This window comes from Bos indicus x Bos taurus, chromosome 3 (genome assembly GCF_003369695.1).
Source record: "Bos indicus x Bos taurus breed Angus x Brahman F1 hybrid chromosome 3, Bos_hybrid_MaternalHap_v2.0, whole genome shotgun sequence".
Taxonomy (NCBI): Eukaryota; Metazoa; Chordata; class Mammalia; order Artiodactyla; family Bovidae; genus Bos; species Bos indicus x Bos taurus.
Genome location: NC_040078.1, coordinates 6880078 through 6898868, shown reverse-complemented (window position 1 = coordinate 6898868; position 18791 = coordinate 6880078). Strand labels below are relative to the sequence as shown.

Below are 18791 nucleotides of genomic sequence, written 5' to 3'. Positions count from 1 at the left end.
AAGAAATTGTGGTACATATACACAGTGGAGTATTACTCAGCCATAAAAAGGAACACCTTTGAGTCAATTCTAGTGAGGTGGATGAACCTAGAACTTATTATGCAGAGTGAAGTAGGTCAGAAAAAGAAAGATAAATATTGTATTCTAACGCATATATACGGAATTTAGAAAAATGGTTCTGAAGAATTTACTTACAGGGCAGCGGTGGAGAAACAGACATAGAGAATAGACTTATGGACATGGGGAGAGGGGAGGAGAGGGTGAGACGTATGGAAAGTGTAACACAGAAACTTACATTACCATATGTAAAATAGATGGCCAACGGGAATTTGCTGTATGGCTCAGGAAAGTCAGACAGGGCTCTGTATCAATCTAGAGGGGTGGGATGGGGCAAGAGATGGGAGGGAGGTTCATAAGGGAGGGGTATATGTATACCTATGGCTGATTCATGTTGAGGTTTGACAGAAAATAGCAAAATTCTGTAAAGCAATTATCCTTCAATAAAAAAATAAAACAGAAAAAAAGAAGTGCTGCCATAAGAGATGTATCTTTGTTTGGAGATTTTCTGTTATAAAGATGCCATTTCAAAATTAATCTACAAATCTAATGCAAAGTCATAGAAGCTAAAGTCTTAAATTTACCAGTATTAGTTTTGAGAGATTAAACTGAGAGACCTAATAAGACTTCTCCTAACTCTCAAAATAAAGGGTTTAGTTCACTGATTGAAGATGTCTGTCCCTTTCAGTACTCTATGAGTATCTGTGCCCTACTGTAAACAGCTATTGAACTGTAATAGTGTGTTGACTTGTACTCGCTGAGGTTTGCTCCACCTCGGAAGATTCTAGGTTTGGCTTTCAGTCCTCCTGCCTGGTCTGGGGTGGGGCTCAGCTCTGAGTGGTTTCAGGGTGCTCTCCACTTTGGAGAGCAGAAGGGGGAAGATCAGAAACTGACTCAGCTGTGCCCTGCCAGGGGCGCCCGCTGGTGACTGACAGCAGCCCACAGTTCCTTCAGAACCGCTCTCCCCTCCCCTAACAGGAATAGTAGGTTAACTTTTTAAAGCTACTCAGCTTTGAAAAGCAAAACAAAACTGTATTTCTGACTTTGTTCCACTTGGTGTCACTCTTCTTTCTAAGATAGAAGCTTAAAATTTTACTGCTCTGAGCTTCAGCATGTGCGTGCTCAGTCGCTCAGTCATGTCTGACTCTTTGTGACCCCATGGTCTGTAGCCTGCCAGTCTCCTCTGTTCATGGAATTTTCCAGGCAAGAGTACTGGAGTGGGTTGCCATTTCCTTCTCCGACTCAGCTTCAGAATCAATTTAAATTCTAAATGATTAGAGAATGCTGAACCTGGGAGGGACCTCAGAGATCATCTGGTCAACCCCTTTGATCTAGAAATGAGTTCCAGTACTTAATAAGTTCCAGGCTCTAGGTCCATCATCACATTAGCAGAGGCAGAATTAGAAATGTTTCCCAACTCTTAGTTTTAGTATTATATCACTTTAATAAAGCAGTTCTTTAATTATGTTTTTGCTGGCAGCTCAAAAACCTTTGAATTGGTCTGCTAACTTTTTTGAGTATTCTAATCATACAGGGATGTAAATATAACCATTCTCTCGTTACTGCCAGTGGGTCCTCTAGGACAAATCCGTTCTCAGTCTTCCTGCCTGTTCTGTGTCTAGCATATAATCTAGTGGTCTCTCAATGAATGAATAAATAAATATTCAGATGCAGCTGAGATATTAAGAGATTGGTAATGTTAAAAAATTTGAGATGTTAGAAACCATTTATTTAATCTGTCCTCCCACCCTTTTAATTTAAAAAATCATAGATGTTAAAATATACTTTAAAAAACACCTAAATTAGGGAGTGATTCATAAAGGGTAGTAGAATTCTTTGCAGAGAATTCTTTTTAGTTCTTATTTAATAGTCTCCTGCCTTGGGGAATGAAGTATTTTTAATGAAGTGAGAGCCTTGAGAAAAGACTTAGTGGAGTGGTTTACAAAGGTCCATAGCGGAGAGAGTAGGAATGATTGTTAAAGATAATTTTGTAAAACACTTATAGTAACTTTGAGGTTAAAGTTATTATTTTGAGCTCAGCTTTTCAGGATTTAACTTGTCGGAAGTCAAGAGACCTCTTAATTCTATGCTGCATATCTTTTCTGTAGAATATAACTGACTTCCAACTTCATGTACTTTACAAATGCCTTCTTTTGTAATCTAGACTTTTACAGTATTTGGAGGTTCATGTTGTTATAAAAGCAAACCTTTCACTGGCGGATTAACACTTGGAAAGTAAAGTATGAATATGCTTATCTTTATTTTCCATGGCTGGTCAGGAGTAGGGTTATATAGAAGTGATTGGAAAACTAACCTCATATGTGTGTGTGTGTGTGTGTTTTAATGTGGATAGGCGGAATCTGTCCTAGATGCCCTGTCTACTGAGATACCCACTGTATAGAATGTGAAGTGGGAGGTGGTGATGGCTTGATAGACTGGAATTGGAAATAGGCCCATGATTGGCTTAAATCCTTTTGCTGTATGTTTCTCTCAGTTTTATCCACCTCTGTGGTAGAAGGATCCTTTTCATTGAATGCCGTGCTCCTTTCAGGGTGGCAGACAGTGGAACTGCACCGCAGGCCTGCGTGTGCAGTAGCCCAGCCTCACTGGGCCGCACTCAGTGCCTGTGTCTCTAATTGCAGTGTAAACGAAGCGCTCAACAGTGACTCCAGTTGTCTGCAAGGGACTGACTGGCTGTATTTATTTTATGAAATCAGTTGCTGAAGAAAAGCTTTAATTTCGTTGGTATAATTTCATGTATACTTTGGATAGACTTCAAGTTGGGGACAGTTTTTTCAAAATACTCTGGAGTATGCTGAATTGTTAATAGAACAAGGCAAAACAAATATTTTCAAATCTTTTAATTGTTTGATTCTTTTGCTGGATATTCATCTCGTCTGAGGCTTGAGTTTTCTATTAGTGCATTACATAGGGTTCCTTTATAATTGTATTCTAAACACTTAATTTAAGTCAGTGATACGTAAATAGAGTGGTCGGGTATCAGAATCACCTGTGAGGTTTTTTTAAAAAATTAAATACTCTTATGTTTTCCCTCTGATTTTGACTAAACACTTTTCTCTCAGCTCCCTCACCATCCTAGAGCCTTTGCTAGATTATCAAATCACTGGTTTTCAGACTTTAAAAAGCATAGAATCTCTTACTTCAAATAAAACCAAGCCTGCAAGACATAAATGTGAGTGGACTTTCTGATTCAAGTTGGAGTGGGAACCCTGTGACCTGCCTGCTCTAACCCTGCTGCCATCTAGCCAAGTGCCCGAAAAATAAGGAATTTGCTATATTCATGAATGAAAATGAAAGCAACACCGTTTTCAAATGAAATAATGACTTGTGCAATATAAAATGAGAGGCAAAATGCCCTACTTCTTTTGTCTTGTGAATCTCAGAGAGATTTTGTTTCATTTATTCTCAAAGTAGTTGAGTATGACTGAGGATCAATTCAATAGTGAAAATATATTAGATGTGGGGATGTAGTTATTCACAGTCCAGTGTGATTTCTTCTGGGCCCTATGTGTGTGATGGAATTTCTGCTCTGCAGTTTAGTTAGTTGATAAGTAGGAGGGAGATAATTTACCTCTTTCTATTTGAAAAGTAGTCTATCAAATACATAGATGATTATCTAAAGATTCCTCTTGATTTTATACCTAAAAGATAAAGTAAGCAGAACCGTAAACACGATCTTGGAAAATGACAAATCTCCAGCGTAGCACCTGATCAGATTTCTTTCTCTACGGTTTTCTTCCTTTGGTGGATAGGTGGTGGAGAAAACAAACCCTACAGAACCAGTTGGAGTGGTTTGCAGAGTGGATGGTGTATACCAGGTGGTGGAATATAGTGAGATTTCTCTGGCAACAGCTCAGAAACGAAGCTCAGATGGACGACTGCTGTTCAACGCTGGGAACATTGCCAACCATTTCTTCACTGTACCATTTCTGAGAGATGTTGTCAAGTATGGGCAAGATGGGGGCTTTTCAAAACTTTATTTATTGTTAATCAGAAGCTAAGTCACCTGAGAAGTAGGAAGAAACTTCAAATCCATAATGCATCTTCCTTCCTGAGGATTTCCTTTATCAGATAGAAGTTTACTTGACACTGCGGTTGTTTTTAGTAAGCTATCTCATCAGGTGCAAACTTGTAGCAGCCCGTTCTCCCTGTGCATTAACTGGAGTCCAAAGCACTTCTGCCTGTTCTTCTCCTTCCCTCTAGCTGTACTCAGTTCTGGTCAAGTAATGAGTAAGAAAGGCAGCACCCCCTCTCTCTATCACAACTGGAAACCTCAAAAAACACACATATCTGCCCTATCTCTACGGAATCAGAATTTCTGAAGGTCTATGTAGACATCTGTATTTTTTAAAAAGCTGCCCACACAATTTAATTTAACTGGTTCTCTGACTAGCATTTAGGAACTAGTAGATTGGAAAGTAAAGGAAAAAGAGCTTGAGACCAAGCATGGAAATCAGCATAGTGGTGTCAGCTAATGATAAAGAGTTGTTTTAGCCCACCAGATTTTTAAATGAAGGACATCCTCAATATCTCATTCTTTACTTGATTGCTTTTTGGACATTCAAGATGACTGCCTACTGTTTAAAAAGTTACTAAGCTTTACCTTACAATTTCAGCTCCAGTTCCACAATATTTCCTGCTGTGCTTTTTGTAGCTGTGTTACTAATTCACCCGTAGTAACTATAAATACTCATCTTTTCATCTAACACTTGACAGGATCCCAATTGGGAAAATTGGGGCTGAGAGCGGAACATTTTTATATAAGACATGGAAATTATGGGAGAGATGTTGTTATGAGCTGTGTGCATGTGTATTTTTTTATTGTAGAGATCATCATTTGATTTTGTAAAGAAATGAATAGGGAAATCTGTTTATTTAATATTTAAATATGAACTGAAATTTAATGAATGCCCTTCCCTTTGAAAGCCTTAGTACTTGTTGATGCATTAGCTCCTGAGTGTGATTATCAGATTCTCTGGCATTTTAAATTTGGAAAGTGATTGTCTTTTTTTTTTCCTCCACAGTATTTATGAACCTCAGTTGCAGCACCATGTGGCTCAAAAGAAGATTCCATTTGTGGATTCCCAGGGACAGTTAGTTAAGCCAGACAAACCAAATGGAATAAAGATGGAAAAATTTGTCTTTGATATCTTCCAGTTTGCAAAGTATGTTTCGAATAGCATCAGTAAGATTAAGTATGTCTTGAGATGTTGCTTTTTGCTCTTCTAGGCAGGACACTGTTTTCAGAAAACAGTTGACAGCAGGTGTGTCAGCATGGTGTTTTGACTGTGAGTATGTAGTTTAGCTTCATTATTATTCTCTAGTATGAAACCACCAATGCAAGAATATGGTTTGAGTTGCCCATGAGTGCTTTTTAAAATTTTTCAATTATTGTATTATCTGGCTGTCCTGAAAAATTGTTAAAGTCTCTTACTTTGGCTGAGAGACAAACAAGGTTGAGATAGAGAATTGGCCCATTTTGTGGTTAGGAGGCCTTTACTGGCCTATGAGTAAATGTTTCAGTGAGAATGTATTTAACTTATAATTGCTCTCTGTTCTCTTGATTAAAGATCACATTAACTTGAGTTGAGATTTGTGTTATATATATATTGTTGGGGAAGGAAATAATTTCTCATTTTGTGTGGAGAAGATAATTCCAAATTTATTTCATCCAAGGATGAACATTATTTCTTTCAGCATTCATTTGAAATTGCATTAAGAGAGACTGTAATTGAAGACCAAAGGCTTAGCTATGTGGAGAAAAGTCAGAAGCTGTGTATGCAGTTTTACTTCATAATAAAGCAGTGTTTGTATGGTTTCACTCTAGGAAGTTTGTGGTATATGAAGTATTACGGGAAGATGAGTTTTCCCCGCTGAAGAATGCAGACAGTCAGAATGGGAAGGACAACCCTACTACTGCAAGGCATGCTTTGATGTCCCTCCATCATTGCTGGGTCCTCAATGCAGGGGGCCACTTCATAGATGAAAATGGCTCTCGCCTCCCAGCAATTCCCCGGTAGGTTGATGTCTTTGCTTCTTTGTGTGGCTGCCTCCTGTACTTGTCCTCTTGGGCTTCTTTCTCCTCTATCTCAGATGTATTCCTAGAACTTTTAAAAGAGCTAAGTATTGTTGTGGCAGTTCATGATGTGAAGTAATGAAGGCTTGGCCCCTTACAGAGAGAGCAGTAGCTTTGCTTCCCCTGAAAGAGGAACCTTCTAAAGCTTTTGTTTTTTGGATGCCCCTCTACCGTGTCAGTGAAATGACTCCTACTAAAGAATGGTCAGAAGGTAGTTCTTTTGCTCTGCCACAGGATTAAAGACCATCAGCAGCCACTATGCCACAGGGAAAGAGGATTGATTATTGCTGCCCATATATCTGTGGCCTCAAGTGTTATCTACGAACCCCCCACTCCAAAAGACCTGGCACCCACAGGCTGCCTCTGAGACATACGCACACTTCAGTTCTCCTTGTGGCACTTTCAGATTGCAGAGGGAGGTGCCAGGAAGGGATGTGCATGCTACTTACAGTCACTGATACTCAAACTGTTGAAATGTTTAGGATTTTAGAAGTTAAAAAAAAAAGATCCTTGGAGCTATTCAAATATGAGATAAAGTGCTTTTCAGCTGCCTTAAATTTTATGATAAAACCTCCCTTGATACTTAGAATTCCCCCTTTCTAAATCATTTGATGTTTCTATATTTTTGTCAAAAACGTTTTGCCATAAAATTTATAATTCTTAAGGGATAAAAAGACTATGCACAAAGTGCTAGAATGCCTTGTTAAATGTTTGAACATTGGGTATTGGAACTTACTGGGTTTAACTGTTTTTATTAAGAAGGAGCAGTGGTAGACTGTCTCAGTCCAAGGCCACTTTCAGGCTCTGTCTTGTCAACAAGCTAGCTCTGTGGCATGTCAGATGGTCCTCATGCTTCATCTTTGACCATTGACGTTTTTTGTTGTTGTTGTGGGTTTTTTTGTTTGTTTGTTTTTCCCCCTCAGATCTCCTTTGCCAAGTTCATCATTTACCGTGAATACATGCCTTTCAGTCAAGTATATTTTGCAGTTCCACTTCATTTTTGTTGTTTGGTTTGTTTCCATTCCCATTAATGCTTATTTATTCCTACATAGCAGTGCTACACATGGAAAGTCAGAGGCCATCACAGCTGATGTCAATCACAAGTAAATATACCAGCCTGCCTGCAGTGCATGGTGGTGGGGCTGTGCTTCCCTCCATACTAACTGGCGTTGTAGTTTAGTGCTCTCTGCCTTTTGGTGGTCTGGGGGTGAAGGGTTGAAGCTGTGGTGGGGTTATTGCTTACTTGGTGGCAGGTCTCTGTCTGGATGGCACTAACTCAGAATCTCAGTGCATGCTGGAAAGGGGAGCATGCTTTTCTAAAGACTCTCACCATAGGTATTTGAGCCTGTACTGACAAGTTTACAAGTGAAAGATAAAATCTAGAGCAGGTCACCGGACAGGAATAACAAATGTGAGGCCAAGTACCCTGTTTAGCATAAGCATCAGCTGGATAAAAATGATGTTCTATGGATGTGTCTTACTGAATTAGATATCTGCTCTCAGTACAAAGGCTAACTGTTCCTGACATACTGGATGGCTCTTAATGTGGAAAAACTGTTCTTTTGATTTAGTTTCATAGTAACCGCTCCATTTTTGGTATCTGTGTTTATTTTAGTCAGTTATTATCCTGCTCCTAAAGAAAGTACCTTTCTGTCTTAACGGTTGGTAATTTTTAGCTAGCAGTAGCATGTACCCTTTCTTATTTGGGTACTGACAAAGTTTGAAAAAGCCATTATCTTTATAGCCAAAGAGACAGCTTGATATTCTTATTACACTTAGAAAGTTATTTGGTTTAGTTTGAATTAAAAATTTTTAGGATAGTTTAGGACATGTGTACAGAGCCAAGGATCTGGAGATGGCATTTATCTCAGAAATAGAGTAGCAGGGATGTCTGTTTTGTTGGTATGTTTTTTCCTGCCTGTGTCACTCATCCTGACCCTGCAGAGACAAGTCCCTGTGAGTGGCAGGTGTTTCCGGGATGCGGCCCTGGACATAAGGAAGTAGACTCAAAGCTGGCTAGTTCTTAGAACAGCTGTAGGTGACTGTTGCCCCTTGTGCCATGGCAGCTGGGACAGAGAGCCTTTTGTCATTTTCTGTCCCATCCATCATGTTTAATATGTAGAAGCAAGCTGCTTTTACAATTTGACAAAATAAAGTTTTGATCCTGAATTTCCTTTTCATTGAAACACAGCTTTCAGTCTGTTAAGTGAGATAGCTTCTTAAGGATACAACTGAAAACAACAGGGAGCGATCCCAGCTAAGATTCAAAGTGTTTTAAACGTTATTTAATTCTTGTTTGAGTTCTTTATTTCACACTCCCTCACCCTCATTTACTTCATTTGTAGTCATTTCTTGAATAGTTAAACTGAAATCAAAGTTTGGCCCCAGATGAGATCATGGACTTAAGAATAGGTCTTCCTAAATTCTTAGCACTAAAGGATACTCTCAGAGAATAGAAAAAGATTATTTAAAAATGAGAGATGAAAGGGAAGTATTTTTTTATAAAAGTGGGAAGAAGCAGCTTGGAAGTATTCTGAAAGAAGGGAAGGCAGGATGCTAAATTTTGACAAAATGACATTATTTTTATTTATCACCTTACACCTGCTCAGCAGTGTTAGCTACCAAAAGGATGCTTGACTAAAGAATAGGGGACAACTAATTTGCCTGAGATTTTACATTTGGTAATGGTAGCTCCTGTCTTTTCTGCTCTCTGGCACCCAGCTTGCTTAGTTTTGTGGGGGATATCTGTGATATGGAAGGGAAGTTATATTCAAGTTGTTTACGTGTTCCTTGGGCTCAGAAACACCTTCAGTTAATTACTGGCACACCAAATCCTTTAGGGGTTCAGGTGGGACTGGGCTATGTACATCTTATCAATGGAATGGGCCCTCATTTTCCCATCTGGTTTTATGTGACTCCAAGCTGTCCCCAGAGGGTCTGGACCAGACCTCTTGAGCTCTTTTGATAAAATCTGACACATATCTACATCTCAGCCTGCGGAGACAAATACTCCATTTCTTAATTCATCTTTTACTTGAATTAGTCTCCCATCTGTCTGCCCTCATAGTTCATTTGTTCATTCAGTCAACAAGCATTTGCAGGCCTGCACACAGACCTTCAGGTACTGAAATCCCAGGGGCTGAAGGAGCGTACATAAGAGAAATTAGTCATTTCTTACAGCCTCCTGGGAGAGTCAAGATGCACATACATTAAAGTAAGTAAATCATCAGACCGTGATGTTGTTTATGTGTTAAATGTGTGGTATAAATAGTAATTACCCTAGGAGCATGTGACTTATCACATATCTAATAAATTTATTTATTTGTTTTTATAAATAAATGAATGAGAACAATCACTGTACAATGCAGTGGTCAAAGGAAAGTTGGGGCTCGAGTTAAGTCTTGGAGGGTGGGTATGATTTGGATAGTTAAAGGGACCATAGTTGAGAATGACTTGCAATAATCTAAAGTGCCTGTGTCTAGCCTGGCTTGACTGGGAAGTAGCAGGCAAGTGAGTTGGAGTAGGGTATAGAGTGCCTGGAAGGCTCACTAAATGGTTGTTTGGAGAAAGATTGGGTGTGGCTGACCTCAGAAGGTCTCTGATTTTATTGACCCCACCAAACCCTCAGACTTACATATTTGGTGAAACAAAGGGGAGCTAATGGTTTGAGGCTGCAAAAGGCTAGATTTTTTGTGTGCTCTGTATCTTACTGGTAAAATTCTCAAAATGGTGAAAAGTCTCGAGATTAGTGACTTTAAACATACTAAAAGCACTCTTAATTGACTTTTGTGTTATGTAATTTAGGAACTCAGTATTGCGAGTGGATGTAAATGTTAGAGTGTGATCTAGAGGAAGCAAGTGGTGACTTCAGCTTTGTCTTCACTGGGGTGCAGTGAAGGGACTTTGGTAAAAAGTAACAGTGAAGCTCCCTGAAACATTGAATAAGTCAGCTCAGCTAATCTAGGAGATGTGGGCTGTACTGGGAGATAATCTAACTGACCTTTTAGTCTAATTAGAATTTTCCGCAGTGAAGGAAATGTTCTATGTCTGTGCTCTCCAGTTTGGTAGTCACTAGCTGTTCATGGCTACTGAGCACTTGAAATGCGGTTATTATGAATGAGAGACTGAATTTTGAATTAATTTTTAAAATTTTAATTAATCCAAGTTTAAATAACAGTATGTGGCTAGTGGTCATTGTATTGGACAGGGTAGCTTTAGAATGCTGGTCAACATTTGCACCTAACGTGCGAGGTTGTGACAAGGATTAAAATGAAATTCAAAGGATTCAAATTGTCTAGCTGTGAGCTTGGAATGCAGTGTGTGCTCAAGAAATAGTCCTTTCTTTATGGAATTAAAATGTGGAAATTATAAAAAATAGTGTGTACATTAAGGGATAAGTGTATCAAGGTTGGTGAAGTACTGTGACGAGCCACTGGTGATTAAGGGATAAGTGTATCAAGGTTGGTGAAGCACTGTGACGAGCCACTGGTGATGACTGGCATGTATCCCAGGTAGTGCCCTTTGAACTACAATGAGTCTGTATTAACTTACTCCCCAAGAAATTTAGCGATCATGAGGGTAGGAGCTACTCTAATTGTTTAGGACAATTTTGTTACCTGCAGGCTTCTCAGAGGGAAGTTATAATCTGTATTTTCACTCTGGCAAGCAACATGGGAAGCAAAATCTTCAACATGTCTGATTTTTTTCTTAGCTTGAAGGATGCCAATGATGTGCCAATCCAGTGTGAAATCTCTCCTCTTATCTCCTATGCTGGAGAAGTAAGTCTGCTTTGTTCTTTTCCCTATTCTTTTAAAAGTAGGATTGTGATACTGTTTTATGTTGAAGTAGAGTTGTCCTTGGGCTTCCATGGTAGCTCAGCTGATAATCCACCTACAATGCAGGAGACCTGGGTTTGATCCCTGGGTTGGGAAGATCCCCTGGAGGAGGGCATGGCAACCCACTGCAGTATTCTTGCGTGGAGAAAGCCATGGACAGAGGAGCCTGGTGGGCTACAGTCCTTGGGGTCCCAAAGAGTTGGACATGACTGAGCAACTAAGCACAGCACAGCACAGAGTTGTCCTTGGAGAAGATACAGCATTTTCTAGTGGGCGTCCCCTGAGGAACTCCTCCTAAGAATGAGAAACCTCTTGGAAAATTCCTGGTATGGCTTTGTATCAGTGGCTTAGTTGCCATGAACAGAATGTTCAATGTTTAGTTCATTTTACCTGTACATCAAAATGCAGTGGTCTTTTAAAAATAAGCCTTGCTTTTTAGGTAAATCTTCTGGCTTTTTTCAGTGCAATATAATTTTTTAAAAAAATATTTTTCAGTGGGTCTACTTTGTTCATACGCTTAGTACTTTCACTTTTAAGACTAGGGGATGTAGCAGTCCTTTTTAATATGTACAGGGTTTTGTTTTTGTTTTTGTTTCTGGAGATCCTTGTCAGCTTGCTTAGTTCTAGCATCAGAAATAGCCACCTTGCTTAGAATGTTAACTGTTGGGTGATGATTATAGGAAGAATGACTGTCATCTTATTAACTTTAAATATTATGTTATAATCAGAACATTTTTCCCTCTTTTTGTTGTTTGTTTTATGCTTCCATAATAGGCCATTAAACCCAGGTTTAAAAGTAAACTAAATAGAATTTTTTATTGACTTTTAAATTTTTGTATCTCAGTCCAGCTTTTAGCATTCATGCTTTACGTCATTATTACAGCCTCTAAGTCCAGCACTGCGTGACCTGTGTTGATCAGTTTTCTAACTATGTTTTTATTTTGACCCTTCTTTTAGGGACTAGAAAGTTATGTGGCAGATAAAGAATTTCATGCACCTTTAATCATTGATGAGAATGGAGTCCATGAGCTGGTGAAGAATGGTATATGAGCCAGATGCTAAATAAGTTCCACCACAATAAGAATAGCTTTTATTTTTGATAGACTGACTGTGAACCCACAGGACCTCTCCTGGAATACTCATGTTTGAATATACACAGGCTTTCATGTTGCTTGTTGAACTCTTGTAACTACTACATACTTCATAAGATCCAGATGACTGAACTTCAGAAAGCGTTTTTATGATTCACAGCTGATTGAAGGTCTTATTTATATTTTTCAATTGTATTTTTTTTCCAAGCTAAGGAAAACATTGGCCATCTTGGAAATTTCTTACAACATAAGTATAGTCAGGATGTTCAACATCACTTTACTTGGAGCTGGAAGCATTTGTTTTGAACTTGTACATAGTAATAATATGTCATTGTACATGTCAAAAGGTTTCTATGGTACTAAAAGTTTGTTTTATTTTATCAAAAATTAAATTTTTTTAAGAAAACAATTGGACAGTAAAATAAACTTTTCTTCTTGTCTCAAGTGTCATTTGTACTGTGAAGAAATTATTCCATTGGGAAAATATGAAACTTTGGAGAAACTTTGAGATAATACAAGAAAAACCAAATTAATATTTCTGTGACTACAGTCTTCCAGCTTTTTATTGATTATCTAACTTTTGACTTTATCCTCCTATCACTTTATAATAGTAGGAGATGGCTTCGCCCTTCTCCAGGACATATTTGGCAGTGTCCTAGACATTTTTTGTTACCATAACTGAGAGGGTGGAGTGGTAGTACTGGCCTCTAATGAATAGAGATCAGGAATATTCCTACTCATCTTACAATGCACAGGACAACCCCCTATAAACAAGAATTAATCTTGCTCAAACTGTAAAGGTTGAAAAACCTTGTTTCATATCACTGCTTTATTCTCTTTTGCTCAAATATTTGGTGACACTTGGAATTTTAAAAGATTGTAATTTTTGCATTTCCTCAGCAAGTTAATCACGAACATCCAGGTTTTTGGTATGTTTGTTTACTTTCAGCTAGAGGATTAAAGGGCTTCCATGGTGGCTTAGCATCTGCCTGCAATGAGGGAGACCTGGGTTCAATCCCTGGGTTGGGAAGATCCCCTGGAGGAGGGCATGGCAATCCCCTGGAGGAGGGCATGGCAACCCACTCCAGTGTTCTTGCCAGGAGAATCCCCATGTGCAGAGGAGCCTGGTGGGCTACAGTCCATGGGGTTGCAAAGAGTTGGACATGACTGAGCTGTCGACTAAGCACAGAGGATTAAAAAGAGAAAGATGGTTCTTTAAATATAGGCCATAGGTCACTGGATATTAGTAAGGGTCCTCTATGTCTAAAATGTAGTTTGCATAAAAATATTGAGCTTTATAAATGCAGTTTATATAGCCTTTAAGTATTGACCAAAAGCATAAAAATTGATAACTGGATAAATGAAAAAATTTTTAAATTATGTCTAGAGAAGAGATTAATAAATTTCATTTTCTGTTGATAAGATCTCACAAGATAGAATGTCATGGATGACCCTCTGTTCTCTAGAGGCACAAAGTTTAAGGATCCCTTTTTTCCTTTGGTTCAGCTCAATTCAGTCACTCAGTCGTGTCCGACTGTTTGCGACCCCATGGACTGAGCACCCCAGGCCTCCCTGTCCGTCAACTCCCAGAGCTTGTTCAAACTCATGTCCGTTAAGTCAGTGATGCCATCTAACTATCTCATCTTCTGTTGTCCCCTTCTCTTCCCGCCTTCAATCTTTCCCAGCATCAGGGTCTTTTCAAATGAGTCAGTTCTTCCCATCAGGTGGCCAAAGTATTGGAGTTCTAGCTTCAGGCATCAGTCCTTCCAATGAATATTCAGGACTTATCTCCTTTAGGATGGACTGGTTGGATCTCCTTGCAGTCCAAGGGACTCTCAAGAGTCTTCTGCAACACCACAGTTGAAAAGCATCAGTTCTTCGGCCCTCAGCTTTCTTCACAGTCCAACTCTCACATCCATACATGACTACTGGAAAACCATAACTTTGACTAGACGGACCTTTGTTGGCAAAGTAATGTCTCTACTTTTTAATGAGCTGTCTAGGTTGGTCATAACTTTTCTTCCAAGGAGTAAGCGTCTTTTAATTTCATGGCTGCAGTCACCATCTGCAGTGATTTCGGAGCCCCCCAAAATAAAGTCTGACACTGTTTCTACTGTTTCCCCATCTATTTCCCATGAAGTGATGGGACCAGATGCCATGATCTTAGTTTTCTGAATGTTGAGTTTTAAGCCAAGTTTTTCATTCTCCTCTTTCACTTTCATCAAAAGGCTCTTTAGTTCTTGGCTTTCTGCAATAAGGGTGGTATCATCTGCATATCTGAGGTTATTGTTATTTTTCCCGGCAATCTTAATTCCAGCTTGTGCTTCATCCAGTCCAGCATTTCTTATGATGTATTCTGCATATAAGTTGAATAAGTAGGGTGACTATATACAACCTTGATGTACTCCTTTCCCGATTTGGAACCAGTCTGTTGTTCCATGTCCAGTTCTAGCTGTTGCTTCTTGACCTGCATACAGATTTCTCAGGAGGCAGGTCAAGTGGTCTGGTATTCCTATCTCTTTCAGAATTTTCCACAGTTTGTTGTGATCCACACAGTCAAAGGCTTTGGCATAGTCAATAAAGCAGAAGTTTTTCTAGAACTCTTGCTTTTTCAGTGATCCAACAGATGTTGGCAATTTGATCTCTGGTTCCTCTGCCTTTTCTAAATCCGGCTTGAACATCTGGAAGTTCACTGTTCACGTACGGTTGAAGCCTGGCTTGGAGAATTTTGAGCATTACTTTGCTAGCATGTGAGACGAGTGCAATTGTGTGGTAGTTTGAGCATTCTTTGGCATTGCCTTTCTTTGTGATTGGAATGAAAACTGACCTTTTCCAGTCCTGTGGCCACTGCTGAGTTTTCCAAATTTGCTGGCATATTGAGTGTGGCACTTTCACAGCATCATGTTTCAGGATTTGAAATAGCTCAACTGGAATTCCATCACCTCTACTAGCTTTATTCATAGGGCTGCTTCCTAAGGCCCACTTGACTTCACATTCCAGGATGTCTGGCTCTAGGTGAGTGATCGTACCATTGTGATTATCTGAGTCATGAAGATCTTTTTTGTACAGTTCTGTGTATTCTTGTCACCTTTTCTTAAATCTTATGCTTCTGTTAGGTCCATACCATTTCTGTCCTTTATTGAGCTCATCTTTGCATGAAAAGTTCCCTTGGTATCTCTGATTTTCTTGAAGAGATCTCTAGTCTTTCCCATTCTACTGTTCTATTTCTTTGCATTAATCACTGAGGAAGGCTTTCTTATCTCTCCTTGCCATTCTTTGGAACTCTGCAATCAAATGGGTGTATCTTTCCTTTTCTCCTTTGCCGTTCACTTCTCTTCTTTTCATAGCTGTTTGTAAGGCCTCCTCAGACAACCATTTTGACTTTTTGCATTTCTTTTTCTTGGAAATGATCTTGACCACTTCCTCCTATACAGTGTCACACACCTCCGTCCATAGTTTTTCAGGCAGTCTATCAGAGCTAATCCCTTGAATCTATTTGTCACTTCCACTGTATAGTCGTAAGGGATTTGATTTAGGTCATACCTGAATGGTCTAGTGGTTTTTCCTTTAAACTGTATGATATTTATATCTATTAATAGTGTTTGTGCTAAAGCTTAAATAGTGTGTCTCGCATATTTTCTGTTTCATTTCAAAATAATAGCTCAATTTTGCTGTTGTTATCCATTCCATTTCTCAAAAGGATATAGGATTTGAGTTCTTCATCAGAGCAAGCTCTAAACTGGATTGTTGAGGACAGATCTATAGAGTCTTTAGCCTCTGAATGGTATATGCTTGCTTTTCCTTTTTCTGAACTGTCATCTCCTATTTCCTGTCTCCCTATCTTAAGATCGTATACTAATAGTGCTGGGCAGGGGAGCTCTGACAGTGTGGGGTCGTGGCAGTGGTTTCACTATAGAGGAGCAATGGTTGGGCAACACTGGATGTAAGGCTAAAGAGTTTGAGAGCCTCTGAGCCATGAAATCATAAGGTAATAGCATGGTATATCTTCATGAGTCCTTGTCAAGTTATTGTTCTAATTCAGCAAATATAGAACCAGGTAAAATGTTTATTAAAATATGAATTGGAATCACTTGGCAACAGCATTGTAGAATTTATGTGAGAGTTAATAACCACTGAATTTGGTCAAAATCACCCTTACTATGTGTTAATAACTTTGCTGATAGTCACAAATGAACATCTAAGGCCAACTGAGTGTGTTATTTGAATACTTGATTTTTTTCTTCATTTCCTTCTTGCTTCTCAAAATCGATTCAGTTTTGATGTCTAAAAAGGAATTACTAGTGAAGAATATAGGAAGGGGAGCAAAAGGAATTCCATTTTCAATTTCTAGCCCTTCTACTCCTGGAAGTTTTGGCTGTTGCTGGTAACATGTGATTTCATTTCTAACCCTAACTTACTATCTCCAGCATTTTCTGTTGGTGATTCATCATGGTACGGTAAGATCTCGATTATTCAGGTAAAAAGAGGCAAGGAAGAATCATGCATAACCCAGGAGAGTGACTAAAACACAGGTCATTCAGTTGGCTTGGATATCTGTTTCTGCTCAGACTGAGACTGATGCTTTTACAATTCATGGCCCTCTTTAGAGCTCCAATTTAGGAAAAGCATGTTGGGAAGTGAATGAATGAGTCAGCCAATAAAGGTTGAGTGCCTGTCACGTGTCCGGCACCACTAGGGGATAGAAAGTGTAACATAGGGTCTTCTTACAAAGCTTGAATGCGGCTTAAAGAGATAAAAATTAACCCACTTAACACAATAGGAAGATACTCTAGTACTAAAATACTCAGAATGAAAAAGTCCAGTAACAGTTAAAGGTCATTATGACCTGGAGTTTGGTGTGGCAGAACTCCCCAACAAACCTCATCATTTTGAGAATAGAGCTATTTCCTTCTCAAATTGGGATCAGAGATTTGTGTTCTACAAAGAGGTACTTCAATCATTTCAACATGTGTAATGAAAAATCAGTGAGGTTTTTAGTGTTGGAATCCTGTTTTGCTCCTAGTAAGCACTCAAGTAAGTTAACTCTGATTTATTAATTTTAATTACCTTAAAATGCAAATGATTCAGAAATGGATTATTAAAGGGATATTGTTATTATGGGAAGAAGGAGTCACTGGCCTTGTTAGGTTGTCAGGTTATACCCAAGTTAAGGTTTAATAAGAAAATCTGACAGTGATTTTCTCAGTGTAGTCCCCTGATCAGGTCCATCCGTTTCCAGTACCCCTGGAAACTTGTTTGCAATGCAAATTCTGAGACCTGCCGTAGTACATGTTTGTGTATGGGGCCCAGAAATTTGTGTTCTAGCAAGCCCTCCAGGTGATTCTGCTGCACACCTAGAGAATAACTACTGTAAGAGAATTCAGAGCAGCTAATCAAAAGTTCACAGATGGTACCATAAAGAACATAAATTAGGGAGAGAAACAGAGAGGTTAGTGTTCCTAGAGCAAGAATAGTTGATCTAGAATAATTAAGCCAGAAGCCAAATAGATATGTCCTTTGTGAGCTTTATTCTTTAAAATGCCAAGGGAATGTACTGATACTAGTAGAAGAATGGAGGATGGAATTTGTAAGACCTGATCAGGACAATTACAATTGTTAGAATAGTGGTTTCCAAGTCCCATGGAGTCTCTGAATTACTTGGAGAGCCTTAAGAAAAACATACTCCAGTCCTAGAGATTATGATTCTGTCTGGTGGAAGGCTTGGGTGACTGGTTACAAAAAGCATTTGACGATTGTAAAGGGCAGCTAGAAGTGAGAATCACTGACTTGGAGATGTGTACTTAGTGCAGAAATCAACAACCAGGGGTGAGATGGGAAAAGTTTGAATGTGTTCTGGCTTTGGAAATAGACAAGGGGTGGGGCGAAGAGTGAAAGTTTTCACTGGAACAGCACAGACAGATGGGCAGGTGGGGCTCAGATGCAAGTGCTCTGGAGGGGATTTGATTTTGCAGATACCTCACACTGCTAGAATGGAACCACCCGAAATAGTGCTCTTCCTAAATTTTATCCCTCATTGACAGCATTTCCCAAAACAAGGAATGGTAGGGGACCAGGGAAAGTTATTTCATAATTTGGTTAAAAAATATGTTTCAGGCTGAATGAAAAGTAAAATAATGTGTTAAGGTGATGGCATAATGGGTGGGCATTTTTTTCTATATTGCATAAATTTTTGGATAATGAATTATTAGTAGTTATGAAGGCTCAAGGGTTAAATAAACCACGGGTATCCACATTAACTAGTTAGGTACAGCTGTGAGAAAACTAGGAGGTAAAATTGGCTGTGGAAAACTTGGGGGGATGTAACCGTACTTTCAGATAATAGAATGTTGACAGTGTAGAATTGTCATGTAAAACAACATGGTCTTCATATGCTACCAGCAAGATAATGCTCAAAATCCTTCAAGCTGGGCTTCAACAATACGTAAAAAAGAATTTCCAGATGTACAAGTTGGATTTAGAAAAGACAGAAACCACAAATCAAATTGCCAGCATCCATTGGATCATAGAAAAAGCAAGGAACTCCAGAAAACATCTGCTGCATTGACTGCGCTAAAGCCTTTGTATGGATCACAAATTGGGAAATTCTTAGAGATGGGAATACCAGACCGCCTTACCTGTCTCCTGAGAAACCTGTATGCAGGACAAGAAACAACAGTTAGAACCAGACATGGAACAATAGACTGGTTCAAA

General features: G+C 39.0%; 1 protein-coding gene across 4 annotated transcripts in view; it reads left to right on the top strand.

Annotated features, from left to right (window-relative positions):
• The window catches only part of UAP1 (UDP-N-acetylglucosamine pyrophosphorylase 1), a 31926-nt gene extending 19401 nt beyond the window's left edge, over positions 1–12525 (top strand). Inside the window, exons 6-11 of one of the 4 annotated variants that reach the window (XR_003508668.1) lie at positions 3831–4024; positions 5103–5243; positions 5906–6094; positions 7207–9368; positions 10866–10932; positions 11947–12523. Coding sequence is in view for 3 of the 4 variants with exons in the window: in XM_027527293.1 (XP_027383094.1) it covers positions 3831–4024; positions 5103–5243; positions 5906–6094; positions 7207–7257; positions 10866–10932; positions 11947–12039 (735 nt within the window). In the remaining variant the exon portion in view is untranslated. Of the gene's footprint in view, positions 1–3830; positions 4025–5102; positions 5244–5905; positions 6095–7206; positions 9369–10865; positions 10933–11946 lie in introns of all 4 variants that reach the window. The other 3 variants (XM_027527293.1, XM_027527299.1, XM_027527307.1) reach the window with 3 other exon arrangements.
• Positions 12526–18791: the final 6266 nt, after the last annotated feature.